The sequence below is a fragment of the Biomphalaria glabrata genome, chromosome 11, assembly GCF_947242115.1.
Source record: "Biomphalaria glabrata chromosome 11, xgBioGlab47.1, whole genome shotgun sequence".
In the NCBI taxonomy this organism is placed as follows: Eukaryota; Metazoa; Mollusca; class Gastropoda; family Planorbidae; genus Biomphalaria; species Biomphalaria glabrata.
The window spans coordinates 42,142,505-42,157,677 of NC_074721.1; the positions used below are offsets into that span (position 1 = coordinate 42,142,505).

Here is a 15,173-nt window from a genome sequence, read left to right on the forward strand (position 1 = left end):
CCTCACCCTCATGGAATATATTAAAGGAGAAAATAAATAGGCAGACAGGGAGCCATACACTACAGTTGGTTTCAATGGTACTGAGTGCTTTGCAAATGGTACCAAGGTACTAAGTGCTTTGCAAATGATATGAAGAAGGAAGATCTTCTTGTCCCTTCCACTCAATGATGGTATTGTGAAAGTACAAACAACTCTCTCCTGGACATAGCATGAGCAGCTAGGCAACGGATCAAGGACCCCAAAAAGAGGGATGAGATTAAATGATTATCTAGTTGATGGAAGACCTTCAGACAGGAGTTTGGCAATGAGCCTCTCATACCTGGCCTATGAAAGAAATGTTTTCCTTAAGGGCCTTTTCTATGACTCTTAATAGGCCACAGCACTATTAATCACTAATAAATAACATGAACCAATGCATTTTAATAGTTTCTTTTTTAAGTGTAGAGATATGCACCTAGATCACTATTGTTATGGTAGTAATGCTGAGGTGGATACCTGTAGTCAAACTGAATTTCCATTTGTTTGAACCAAGAAAATTATCCTATTTTATCTTATTAATAATGTTTAAGACAAAGAAAATTAAATATTGATTATAATTTGATCTAGATTAGGATTCTGAAATGCTTTCTACCTGCTTCATTGTCTCTGTCATTCAGACCAATCCAGTAACTTCCTGGACGATTTCTGTAGAAAAAAATATTTCTATTAGACATAATTGTGTTTAAAAGGTCTTGATCTGTCTTTTGTATATGCAGCATTCAGAGTGCAAACATTCAGTGCATATAGCCTATTTAAATAAAATGTATTTAACCTGATTTGATTTTATATCTTTTATTACTGACTTAGTGCATTATTTTGTTACAATTTGTTTTAGGAGTGTAGTATTATCTTCCACAATTACATGACATACATGAGTTCATCAGTGCCTCTATGCCTCTACTTAAAAACTTACAAAACATAGCAGTGAAAATATTTTCCTTGAGTTTAATGCTTTCAAACTCAATTAAAATACAAGTAATCCACCAATAAACACAAACTTTGAAATATAAATCCCTTGTGCAAATAGAACAATAATTTGACTGACTTATAATATTATTAAGAGGCGCTTGGCTTCTGAATAGGGGGGTTCCTGGTCCCTGGTTCAAATCCTGTAGAAAACTGGGATTTTTAATTTCAGGATCTGTGGGCATGTTTAAGTCCACACAGCTCTAATGGGTACCTGACATTAGTTGTGGACAAGTAAAGCTGGTTGGTCATTGTGCTGGCCACATGACACCCTTGTTAACCGTGGGCCACAGAAACAGATGACCTCTACATCATCTGCCCTATAGATTACAAAGTCTGAAAGGGAAGCTTTTATCATCAATATCTGGTCAAGTCTTTGAGATGATTCAGTCTATTAGTAAGAAAGTCAAACTATTTCACATAAACAATGAGACTTAATATCTTTGTCCACTCTCCTCTTATGGCTTGCACACTAGGGCGTGACAACCACCTTAAGGTTGTCTTGCACACTGAGACAAGCTTTCTCTCTTTTGGATTGCGCACTGAAGCATGACAATTTAATATGGACTATATATATATATATATATATGGCTCCTTCTGTCTTGGAAGACATTGGATGCCCCCAGATGAGTCACTGGCTTTGGTTACGTCTTGAGATGGGGCAAAATCTGGAGTGACTGATCAAGCCAATTTTGGAGCGGCAGAGTTTGCCACAGTTTGTGCATGTAAATGCATCTGTCCTAGGGCGAGCTGACAGGTCAGCTTTCTTTTTCTTTCTCTTGACTGATGCAGCTTCATTTCTTTTGCACTCAGTGAAGTTTGTACCAGCATGTACAGTCTGTCTTCTTGCTGTCCGGTCTTGGGCTATCTCCTCCCACATACTTTGGTTGATGCCAGTGGCTCTCATGTCTCACTTGCAGACATCTCTGTAGGTTTGTTTTGGGCGGCCCTTGGGTCTGACTCCCTCTGCAAGCTCGGCATATAGGATGTCTTTATATATTGCTTCTTTTTCTAAGATAAGTAATGTCTTGGTACAATTTAACTTCTATAGGATAGAAAACTTAACGATGACTTAATTTTTTGTGTAAATTTAAAAGAAAGATTATCTCCCTTGTATCAGAACTTTATTTTTTTTATGTTAAAAATTATTTCTTTCACTAATAAAAAGATACAAATATAAATGCTCTAAAGTCAAATTATTGGATTAAATTATATTGCCTATATGAAGTAGTAATATATAAATGCTCTAAAGTCAAATTATTGGATTAAATTATATTGCCTATATGAAGTAGTAATACTAGATTTATTTTTAATATTTATATAGATTGAATATATTGGATGTGGTATGCACTCTAGACTGCAGCTCGTCCCAGGTAGGGTGAATTGGGTTAGGATGTAATAATATTTAATTCTGATGGAACGTTTGAGGCCTAAAAAAACAGATTAATAATAGGTGTTTAACTAAAAATAATGTTTCTGTTGCTTTTTGCTGCTAATTTGTGTATATTAATCATAAGAATGTGTCCTGCTGGCTATTTATAAATTGATATAGTTACCAACTTCGACTATTGTCTACTTTGATGGATGTTGATATAACAGAAAAGACAAAGAGAAAAGAATAATGAAGAGAATGCAAAGAAAGGCAATAGCACTTACATGACAATGTTTTGAAACTAATAAATAGGCATACACCATTTCTCAGTTCTTACAATTCCTTTTCCAAATCGTTTAGTGCAGGATGCTTCTACTATAGGCCCTGCTGTTATATTTAATATTTTTTTGATTGCTCTAACTTTTCAAATATTTTTTTGCTTTCGTTTTTCAGTGTTGCTCAAAACTTCAATTTTTATGTTTAATTCTAATTTTAAATAAGACCACATAAATTGCCATGCTAAGATCTATCAAAAACTTTACAAGCGTCTCATCAAAAGCAATGATGTAAAAACCTACCCAAGTAAAGTTGTCTTCACCCAGTTTTCTGTCACACTATTTGGTATTGTGACTAAAGTTGCCCCAATAGCCTGTTTACCACAATAGGCTCTGGCTCCCATCCATGACATGGTGATGTTTGTACTAGGTAGATAAGCCTAGTAAAAAAAATTGTTAACATTTCATATTATTTATATCATAAATCAAATTAATATAAATATTTTGACAAAATTTACAAAATAATGATATCATTCCAAGTCACTCTAACATACAGAAAACTCTTACACGGATTCATTGCGATGTGACAAAGTTTGCAGCTTCAAAGTGTTCCCCAACTCAAGCAGAAACAATCAAGCAATCAACACCAGTAAAACATCATGGTGTAGTCATTGCTTCTCAAGACACAAAGAAATATATGTACTCTTCTTGACAATTATATTTCTTTGCTGATGTTTTGTTAATTCATGGTTTTACTTATTTTTTTTTAAATTTAAGTTATAAGGATTGAAAGAAACTTAAGTATATATTTACATATATTTCTATTTTCTGTTAGTCTCTATCTCCTCTATCCCTCTTTTTATTATTTGAAAATCAAATGTTTCAAATTTTTAAAGGGAAACTCCGATGGTTTTTCAAATTTGAGTTATTGACATATTTAAATTCTGCGTAAAAAGTTGGCGTAAAAAGTTGTAATAGTAAACATTTTACCATTTTTTTATTTAAATGCTTAGAAACATTTATATTTAATAAATTAGTCAGTAAATTCTTGACATCTAAAAAAAAAACGGGGTTCTACGAGATTTTGTTTTAAACAAAACAAACGTCGCTTCCCTCAACAGTACTGAAAGAGAAATCGGATTTGACCAATTGTATCGCTTCATTCTTACAGTAGCTGTTAGGCTTAGTGACGGCCTAATCCAGAGCTATGATACAGTTTTATATATATAGAGAGAAATGTATAGATAGATCTAAAAGCATTAGGATAATCAACTCGAGAAAAAGAGTAACATTTTCATCTTTTCATTTTTTGTTTTATATGTTTCAGATGTTCCTTCAGAAATGAAGAATGTTTTTGTCTTGGTCCAGACTTACTGTAAGGCGGCTGGGCTGGCAGTGAGCTATGTTCAAACTTGGGACCATGGTGACAACAGTCAGGAGCACATACCATACAACCATGGTCTCCTGGTCATGTGGTATGTGCGCTGGACTGTCGCTCAGTTGTCTCAATGGTCCAGGGTTCAAACCCTGCCTGCTGCCATTCCCTCATCATGCAGGTTTGTGTTCTGATATAATTATCTTCAAAATGTTAAGGAACATTTGAAACATGTTAAACAATTACATAGTCAAAATATTAAAAATTAAACTAAAGTGATTTACCATCATCTACATCTAGTGTGAAACATTATAATTTTTGATCATTATAAGATAAATATTATGTTTTGTTATTTAATAATGACAGTAGGATATGCACAAGGATAAGATACACTTCCTAAGACAGAATGTTTGCAGGGCCATCTGCAAATAGTAGGCAGGCACCTAAACTCAAACAGTTAATCAGCTTTATAATAATAATAATAAGCTTCTCATCAAGTCTGAAGATTAATGAGAAAAGCAGTATTTCCCAACAGTATTTCCCAAGGCTACGTAGCCCCAGCTGTGACCCACATATTTGCAACATCCAGCACAGACATAACCATAATCAGCTTTATAACCAGAAGAAAGCATCCAAAGCTATTTATTTACAAAGTTTCTATGCATTACCTTATAACATAAATTTCCTCTAGCCGTCCATCCAGTGGGACATGGTCGAAGGCTCGTTGTAGTAACAGTGGTTCTTGGAGTAGTAAATCCCACACGTGGACTCTCACAGATGTAAGGCAAGAGCCTAGTGCAGGGGTAGGTGTCTACCCACAAACCCACAGGATTGGCAGTTTGCATGGCAACACAGGTGTTAATTAGATTTCCTGTTGGATATCAATTATATTTATTACGCTATGCTGTAATATTTATTACGCTATGCTGTAATCTACTAAATATTCATTTAAAAAAGTATTTTGCCTCCTTTGCCAAATTACCATAGCTCTCTTTCTATGTTCTATAGTTTTGAAGACTTAGCCCAATGACTTTGATTCTGAAAATTAAGGATGAGTACATCTGATGCAGGCAAAGATATTGTCCAGGGGGGGGAGGGAGGACCTATTTAATTATTTTTTTCCCATCTTCTATGCCTGTCCTTTACAAGGGCTTTCCTTTGGGCTTCAAATGTGCATCCCACAGCCTTCGTGAGAGCTCTCCAACTGTCTCATTCAGAAGCCATCTATGCAGCTACTTTCCTTTATGCCAATGAGGGTTAAATGGTGCCTGAGTTAATCTTAATAGTGGAGGGCACTTCTGTTATGCCCCTGCATGGTTTCTTCTCTTTTGTTTGTCATTTTTATGGGCTACTATATTTCAGAAAAACAAAAGCAATGAAAAAGGACAAACAGATCACATTCATCAAGTCAAGATCAGTCAAATGAAAAAAAAAGAAGAGTATTCTGAAATTCTTCTAGTCTTGTCAAGCCAATGAACAAGGAAATTGTTGTAGATTTTCTTTCTGGTCTTACTAGAAAGAATGTCTTACATTGTTCTGATCAAGCAATAAATATTCATGCTCTTCCAACAATGATAGATACATTTTAAAAAATACAAAACAATAATTTTCTTAACTATTGTTAAGTACAGAGATATTACACAAAAATATGTAATGCTAAAGGTGCCTAGCTGCTTCTAAGAGTGGTACCATAGATCAGTTAACTCTTTCTCTCCGTAATTATTTTCCACCTTCCGACGGAATTATTTATTTTACTCATATATAATCCACAACCCTGTCATGATTAAAATTTAATAACTTTTTTGTTTGTTATCAGAAAATGTTATATTTGGTATAAAATTTAACGAAAATGCACACCCTTTAAAATAATTTAAATTGATGTTTATAAAACGTAAAAACACAATCAAAATGAAAAAAATCCTTTTTTTTTGTTTCAAAGGGAAAAAGCTCAAGATTTATTTGTAAGTAATTAAAATCATTTTGTAAGGAAAGATAACAAAATAACAGACTTTTAAAGCATAGATGATAATATCGTTGATTAGGCTGCATAATGGTATAAAATCAACGATGATATCGTCGGTTAGGAGAGAAAGAGTTAAATGATGTTTTGGTCTATATCAAATCTGATGTTTCAGCAAAATATTTACACATTGGTTCAAAGAGTAGCACCCTGGCAGACCTAAAAGGATTCACATTTAATATAGTCATATAGTAGAAAAAATTTATAAGCAGTGCTTAAAAAGAATCGTCAAAACAAATCAACACAGTGGTCATAGTGAGGCTACCATTAAATCACACAAAGGGTTAAGGTATTAATAGAAGTACCGGTATAAGTGTTACTCCATGAAGTGAATGATACTTGTCGACCGGAAGCCCAGACATAGTTTCTGTTAGTAGAGGACAGACCCATCCAGTAAGCAGAATAACTTTTACCAAATAGTTGAGAACTCAGGAATGACTGGATCTGGCTAAAACATAAACACCATTCATGAGTAGAGCATTTAGTTGTCCCAATTCTGCAATCTCAAAGGTATGACTTCAATCTTTTCATATTATAGACCTAGATATAAACCTACATACCAAATAATATAGAAAGCCTGTGCTGGAATGCCTAACTTTTTACTACTAATAAATTAACAATAAACATTAAAATACAAGAAAAGTAATAATTTTTTCCCCACATAACCAGAAGTCGTACCAGTGCATACCATCACAAAAAAAGCACTGTGGAAAGCTATAACTCTGTTGTACCCATATTTGTAACAAGGAAAATTTAGTTAGTATAATAATTGTTCAAGAATCTAATTTGATCCTCATACATAAAGTGTGCTTTTTTTAAATAAAAGCTACATATAAAATCAAATTTTTTACTTCAAAAATATTTTTCTTTACTTACACATTATCCACTGTTGCCAGATAGCCATTTCTTGTTCTGCAATTGGCTTTGGCCTGATTGTAATTAACTGTTTGAGTGTCCATTAAGGTGTAACATTGAGCCAGGTATCCAATGGAACCCTGAAAACAAAAATGACATTAAGTTATGCACGATTTACAATAAGCTAAATGGACTATTTTTGCTCTTTATTTGATGCTAACAAGTGTTAACAAATGTATTCACGTAGGAGTAATTATCTTCTCTTGTGGAGGAACATCTGTAATTTATTATAAGATAAGGATATAGATCTTGATTTATTCTGGCCAAGATATCATCTAGATTAGCATTAAAGTCCAAGTTATGTATGTAAAATATCTAGGAAATTTTAATGCTCTAGAGATATTAAAATGTGATGATTCTTAAAGGTCTATTTTCATTAAACTTTTAAAGAAACTCTTGACAGAGGAATATATAATTAACGTGTAACAAAGCTAACTAATAGCTTACAGACCATGCTTAAGCAGATATAGGCATCAATATCAAAGGAGTTTAAGAAGTAAATAAAGCAACTTGTTCCACAGAATCAGATGAAAATCTAGATGTCTGTAAGAGTCTAGTCTACAAACAATTTAAACTGAAGACAAACAGATGTTCATACACTTTTGATCTAACCAATCAAACTGATTCAACAATTTTGTACTGTGAACTTCTTCCATAAGTATGGTATTATAAATTATGCAGAGAGAATATAAACTTATAACCAAAGATTTTATTAGCCAAATGAAATGTGAATGTGCTTACAGCTGGACAGCCTCGCTGTTCCATTGGAGTTCCTTGCTGTTGTTGGCTCATTTGCATTTTACAGACAGCCATTCTGATTGGAAAATCACACTGACCATCATTCCATTTCCCATTCTAAAATGAAAGAAAAATTGTTATTAACTAAATTAAAATATGATGATGATTTCTTATAGCTGAGAAACAGACATTCCTTATAGGGCATTACCTAAAGTTTATTTAATTACATGTACCCCTAATTCATAACTTACATATAACATAGTTACACAGTCCTCATTGTTCTGATTGTTCGGCTCACCAGGGCTCCAATTTGTATATGTCACACGGCTATTGTCAGACCAGATAAAACTGTTTTCCATTGATATATCATTCAAACCAATCCACAAACCTGCATTGTAGCCTGAAAACAAGAAAATAAAAAAAATTTAAAAAACAGTCTCCCGCAGTGAAGACTTGAAAATAAAGATAAATGAAACACTTTAAGGGAGACATGTTGAAAAATGTTGTCTAGACAAGACAAGTTTGTCCCTCTGAGATTCATAACAAACGAAAATTCATATTTGACTACAGTAACACCTTTTAGTAAAATCACTAAATTTAGAAAGCCTTCAGGACAGAAGGCTCAAAAGTAAAAGTAGCAATCATACATAAAACACTGAACCATAATCTTCAAATGCAAAAACAAAGTTTAATAAAATACTCTGAAAGACACAAAGATAAAGGCACATTCCTCGTCCTATATGCTAGGACAAATTTGTACAAATACTCCTTCTTCCCTAGTGCTATTAGAGCATGGAATGGGTTGCCTGAGCTAGCCAGGAAAACCAGTGACTTGGCAGAATTTAAGTCATTGGTTAATATGCACGACTAAATGCATGACGCGTAGGACGTAATCATCTTCTTTTTTGAAGTAACGTCTGTATTATATAAGATGTGGTTTTCACTGCTCTTGTGAGAGAAACATTCAAGCTGCATCTTAGTTGTGATGATATTCTTTTTTACATCTCCCTCTAACCAAGGTAACAGGTTTTGTCTTTTTACTTGTTAGAAAATATCAAGTATATATTTGATCTATAAAACAAATTATTACATCAAAAGTTCCCTGCCTCACTGTTTACATTAGCATCTGGTGTTTGCATGATTAGGTTTCAAGTATATAAATGTAAACATATATATTAATATATTATATTGAATCAAGAAGGGTTTTTTTCCTGAAATTAATAACACTTTTTGAATAATACTAATCATTTATATAGTTGTCAACAAACACAATGTAGCTCAATGAGTTCAATGAGTTATGAGAACATATCAGACATTATACATCAATAGCTTACAGGATATTCTTTTAGGACTGTAGAAAACCTTTATAGGACCATACTTAAGGTTTTTTGGTTAATGATTTTAATTTTTTTTAAATGTTGATTTTTGATGAATTTTTTTTTAATCCATCCAAATAATGGAAATACACATTTGAATAAGTGTGTTAACTAATTATTATTTGTGACATGGTTTCATGGTTCAGCCAGATGACAAGGGAAAAAAAAGAGTTTCCCATTTAGCAACAGGTGGCAAACAGCAAGAGGTTTGATTAATCCTGGACAACATGGAAAGATAAATCAGGACTGCCAATGTATATTATAGTTTGTAGGTCATATGCAAGTAATAAGTCTTTTTTGCTCTTGATTATGTATAAATAAACAGATGGTAAGGTCTTAGTAGAATTTGAATTGTAAATTAACATGAAATTTTAAAAAGTTTTCCCTTCAGACCTTGTAATCTATAGGGTAGATGATGTAAAGGTCATCTGTTTCTGTAGCCAATAGTTAACAAGGGTGTCTTGTGGCCAGCACAATGACCAACCGCCCTTACTTTTCCCCAACTAATCTCAGGTACCCATTTGAACTGTGTGGACTCAGAGGTGCCCAAAGATCCCAAAATTAAAAATTCCAGTCTTCAGCGGGATTCAAACCTGGGACCCCTGTTCAGAAGCCAAGAGCTTTGCCATTTAGCCACCATGCCTTCAAAATTAACATGAACAACTGATAAATACATGGACCAAGTGTGAAATAATAATCTTTATTGTAAAAAAGTCTACAATTTATAAGATAATTCTAAGGATTCACTATTTGTAATTCGACTCACCTGCTGGAACATGACTGAGAATAAATCTATTTTCAACATCATCTCTGATGGACACCAAATTAGCTCCCTTGCTAGCACAGAACATATTAGCTGCTGAATAGGTGGTACCATTGATATAGCTGGCAAACATGTAACAGTAACCACGGTTACCAAACCAACCACCAGGACAACCCCAAATCTTTCCAGCTGCATAGTATAAAAAAAAAGTATCAATAATGAGGTTCTAAAAAAATGAAATTCATCAAAAAAAATACAAAAAAAACAGGCACATGTTTATGTAAAGTGATTAGTAAGATAAGGAAATATAAAGATGAACTCAGTCAAGTGACTATCTCCAGATTTCTCTTTAGTTTATCCAGGAGACTAACTAGTCATTTCATCCTTAATATCTTACAGTTCATTTTAGATATAGGACTAGATGTTTGATTCCTTCAGTGTTACAGCTCATCTCAGTAATAGGACTAGATGTTTGATTCCTTCAATGTTACAGCTCATCTCAGTAATAGGACTAGATGTTTGATTCCTTCAATGTTACAGCTCATCTCAGTAATAGAACTAGATGTTTGATTCCTTCAATGTTACAGCTCATCTCAGTAATAGGACTAGATGTTTGATTCCTTCAATGTTACAGCTCATCTCAGTAATAGGACTAGATGTTTGATTCCTTCAATGTTACAGCCCATCTCAGTAATAGGACTAGATGTTTGATTCCTTCAATGTTACAGCCCATCTCAGTAATAGGACTAGATGTTTGATTCCTTCAATGTTACAGCTCATCTCAGTAATAGGACTAGATGTTTGATTCCTTCAATGTTACAGCCCATCTCAGTAATAGGACTAGATGTTTGATTCCTTCAATGTTACAGCTCATCTCAGTAATAGGACTAGATGTTTGATTCCTTCAATGTTACAGCTCATCTCAGTAATAGGACTAGATGTTTGATTCCTTCAATGTTACAGTTCATCTCAGTAATAGGACTAGATGTTTGATTCCTTCAATGTTACAGCCCATCTCAGTAATAGGACTAGATGTTTGATTCCTTCAATGTTACAGCCCATCTCAGTAATAGGACTAGATGTTTGATTCCTTCAATGTTACAGCTCATCTCAGTAATAGGACTAGATGTTTGATTCCTTCAATGTTACAGCTCATCTCAGTAATAGGACTAGATGTTTGATTCCTTCAATGTTACAGCCCATCTCAGTAATAGGACTAGATGTTTGATTCCTTCAATGTTACAGCCCATCTCAGTAATAGGACTAGATGTTTGATTCCTTCAATGTTACAGCTCATCTCAGTAATAGGACTAGATGTTTGATTCCTTCAATGTTACAGCCCATCTCAGTAATAGGACTAGATGTTTGATTCCTTCAATGTTACAGCTCATCTCAGTAATAGGACTAGATGTTTGATTCCTTCAATGTTACAGTTCATCTCAGTAATAGGACTAGATGTTTGATTCCTTCAATGTTACAGCCCATCTCAGTAATAGGACTAGATGTTTGATTCCTTCAATGTTACAGCTCATCTCAGTAATAGGACTAGATGTTTGATTCCTTCAATGTTACAGCTCATCTCAGTAATAGGACTAGATGTTTGATTCCTTCAATGTTACAGCCCATCTCAGTAATAGGACTAGATGTTTGATTCCTTCAATGTTACAGCTCATCTCAGTAATAGGACTAGATGTTTGATTCCTTCAATGTTACAGCTCATCTCAGTAATAGGACTAGATGTTTGATTCCTTCAATGTTACAGCTCATCTCAGTAATAGGACTAGATGTTTGATTCCTTCAATGTTACAGCTCATCTCAGTAATAGGACTAGATGTTTGATTCCTTCAATGTTACAGCTCATCTCAGTAATAGGACTAGATGTTTGATTCCTTCAATGTTACAGCCCATCTCAGTAATAGGACTAGATGTTTGATTCCTTCAATGTTACAGCTCATCTCAGTAATAGGACTAGATGTTTGATTCCTTCAATGTTACAGCTCATCTCAGTAATAGGACTAGATGTTTGATTCCTTCAATGTTACAGCTCATCTCAGTAATAGGACTAGATGTTTGATTCCTTCAATGTTACAGCTCATCTCAGTAATAGGACTAGATGTTTGATTCCTTCAATGTTACAGCCCATCTCAGTAATAGGACTAGATGTTTGATTCCTTCAATGTTACAGCTCATCTCAGTAATAGTGCTAGATGTTTGATTCCTTCAATGTTACAGCCCATCTCAGTAATAGGACTAGATGTTTGATTCCTTCAATGTTACAGCCCATCTCAGTAATAGGACTAGATGTTTGATTCCTTCAATGTTACAGCTCATCTCAGTAATAGTGCTAGATGTTTGATTCCTTCAATGTTACAGCTCATCTCAGATTTAATAAAAATGTGTGTAAAATGTTTATATGTTTTAGATGTTCCTTCAGACAGTAATCCATTTCCTATTTCAAACCTCCTGCAGATCTATGGGGACACAGTATATACCAGGATCATCAAAATGACTGAATAACACTCAAGTGCACATACCACATGACCAGCAGACAGTAAATCTAGTTCTTTCACACCTCTAATGATAAAGATGAAAACAATAACAATTCTTAAAATTTTTGAAAAATTGTCATTTGTTTTTTTTTTGCTTGGCTTTTTCTGCTTACTGGTATTGGTGGTTGAATTGAAACTGCAAAGGAGTGAAGGGACAAAGTTTTGATTCCAAAGAATAAAAATGGAGAGATGCTATGTAAGCCAAATGAGAGATAATTCTGATAGAATTCTCATTGGTTTCAGTTCCTATACTTGTGCTGCCAAATCTAAAAGTAAAACTAAATTCTTATGACAATATGTCTTAAATTTAAATAGCTGCAAAGGGCTGACCATCTTACCTGGGAGTCTTGCAGGAGATGTTACAGGTGCAGCTGTGGGAGTGGTCACTCGTCCTACAAGTCGAGAAAAATGACATTAGATTATTTATTCCTGATAAATCTGCTTGAATTTAAAGTGTTTCTCTCAAACATTATCAAGACAATTGACATGAAAACATGAAAATATCAATAAACAAACAGGGACAGAGAGACAATACATATTAAACACATTGAAAATCATTCTACAATGTAATCTCTTATGTAGGCTTATTTCTTGAAGACAAAAAGCCTTGAAGTTAAAACTAAACATCATGGGAGAATTTACAAAAGTATTCCAATGTTTCTGTTGAAGACAAGTTTGTAGTTTCTGCAAATCTTTTCTGTGACGTTCTTTAAAAAAATGTATTTCAAGTTTTGTTTATTTTTAAACTGGCTTGTAAACAAAAATGTAACATAAATCCCTGCATGGTCCAAAAGGTTAAAGAGAAAATAACCCTAGAAATTAGTAAGTCTATGTATGTATATATTTGCCTCAACATGTTATAGTTATCTTTAAGTGATAATCTTCATCTCTGGAAGAATATCCAAAATCTTTTAAGTCCAAAAAATCATTATATAGGAAGTTGAAGAACTAATTCCTCTCTGATAAGTTTTATTACTTCCAGAGGCAGTTAAGCTCAACTGGAGTAAAAAGATAATGAAGAGAATGGAACATAATGGCATGATGAAGTATGGTACTTCAGAAATAAAGATCTAGCCTAAACCTCCTGCAGGATGGCATGGTTCAAACTCAGGACTATCAAGATAACAGTCCAAAGTCCATACTACATGACCAGCAGCCAACATGTAAAAAGACTTAACTCTTTCAGTGCAATGTTACTCTCCAAGAGTAATTTGATATTTAAAATTTATTTCACCATCTTATTAATGTTAAACTTTTTATTTGTTCTTTGTTTTGGTAGTAAAGAAAATTTGTGGTCATCCTGGAAAACTCCACTTTTTATATCAAAAATAATTTGCACTGAAATAGTTAATAAATAAAAACATTTCCATTTAAATACCACAGGATCTTATAAATTCCTTCTAGTAAGTCTACCATTGGTTCTAGATTTTGAGTATGGCACTCACTAGCTGGTGGGGTGGCTGAACAGTAAAGTGCTTTGCTTCTGAAACATAAAGTTTGAATCCTGATGAAGACTGGGATTTTTAATTTCAGGATCTTTGGGCACCTCTGAGTCTACCCAGCTCTAATGGGTACCTGACACTAGTTGGGAAAAAGTAATGGTGGTCGGTCGTAGTGCTGGCCACATGACATCCTCGTTAACAGTGGACCACAGAAACAGATGACTTTTAACTCATCTCCCCTATAGATTATAAGGTCTGTAAGAAAGCTTAAATATTTTTTTTACTCACTAGATAGTTTCACTTACCTTTTCTTTTACAAATAAATCCATATCTACTATTACAAGGGAGATCATCCCAACGTCCAGTGGCCTTTGTTATAACAACACAATCAGATTCCCCTGAATTGTCTGGCTGACCTACATATGTACAACATTAGATCAGTAAATTAACATTTAGTTATAGACCCAGTATGAAATAATTTTTTTTTAAATAAAAAAATATATGAAATACTATTTGATAAAGGAGGGATCTTCAACTCAAGAAAAAAATAACGAAACTAAATAATAGGAAAGACGCAAAATAGAGATTTATAATTACTAATGATTGTTCACGTTGAAATAGAATAACACCATTAATAAAAACTCTCAACTTAGAAATACTCTAGAACAGAAGATCAAAAACTAAAGTAACAATAATACATTAAAACATAATTTACAGCTGCAAAATCACAACCTAATAAAATACTTAAAAAGAAAAAAAGATATAGGCACATATCTTATCTTATATAATACAGACGTTACTTCAAAAAAGAAGATGATTACGTCCTACGCGTCATGCATTTAGTCATGCATATTAACCAATGACTTAAATTCTGCCAAGTCACTGGTTTTCCTGGCTAGCTCAGGCAACCCATTCCATGCTCTAATAGCACTAGGGAAGAAGGAGTATTTGTACAAATTTGTCCTAGCATATGGGACGAGGAATGTGCCTTTATCTTTGTGTCTTTCAGAGTATTTTATTAAATTTTGTTTTTGTATTTGAAGATTATGGTTCAGTGTTTTATGTATTATTGCTACTTTACTTTTGAGCCTTCTGTCCTGAAGGCTTTCTAAATTTAGTGATTTTACTAAAGGTGTTACTCTAGTCAAATGTGAATATTCGTTTGTTATGAATCGCATATCTTATTCCATATGCTAGGACAAATTATCACAAGTAACTGTTTCTTCTTCAGTGTCATTAGAGCATGGAACAGCCAGCAAAATATATGATTTTATTACAGATTAAGTTTCTAATTAACATGCACAACTAGAATGACACATTAAGTTGTGTAACTATCTTCTTTT

General features: G+C 33.7%; 1 protein-coding gene across 1 annotated transcript in view; it reads right to left on the reverse strand.

The window, feature by feature from the left end:
* The window catches only part of LOC106071169 (macrophage mannose receptor 1-like), a 63,975-nt gene that overhangs the window by 18,634 nt on the left and 30,168 nt on the right, over positions 1-15,173 (reverse strand). The window contains exons 12-21 of the mRNA XM_056003905.1: positions 14,136-14,246; positions 12,727-12,780; positions 9,843-10,028; positions 7,952-8,100; positions 7,704-7,817; positions 6,924-7,042; positions 6,353-6,495; positions 4,696-4,898; positions 2,956-3,092; positions 632-684 (exon numbers count right to left, since the gene is read on the reverse strand). Coding sequence (XP_055859880.1) covers positions 632-684; positions 2,956-3,092; positions 4,696-4,898; positions 6,353-6,495; positions 6,924-7,042; positions 7,704-7,817; positions 7,952-8,100; positions 9,843-10,028; positions 12,727-12,780; positions 14,136-14,246 — 1,269 coding nt within the window. The remainder of the gene's footprint in view (positions 1-631; positions 685-2,955; positions 3,093-4,695; positions 4,899-6,352; positions 6,496-6,923; positions 7,043-7,703; positions 7,818-7,951; positions 8,101-9,842; positions 10,029-12,726; positions 12,781-14,135; positions 14,247-15,173) is intronic.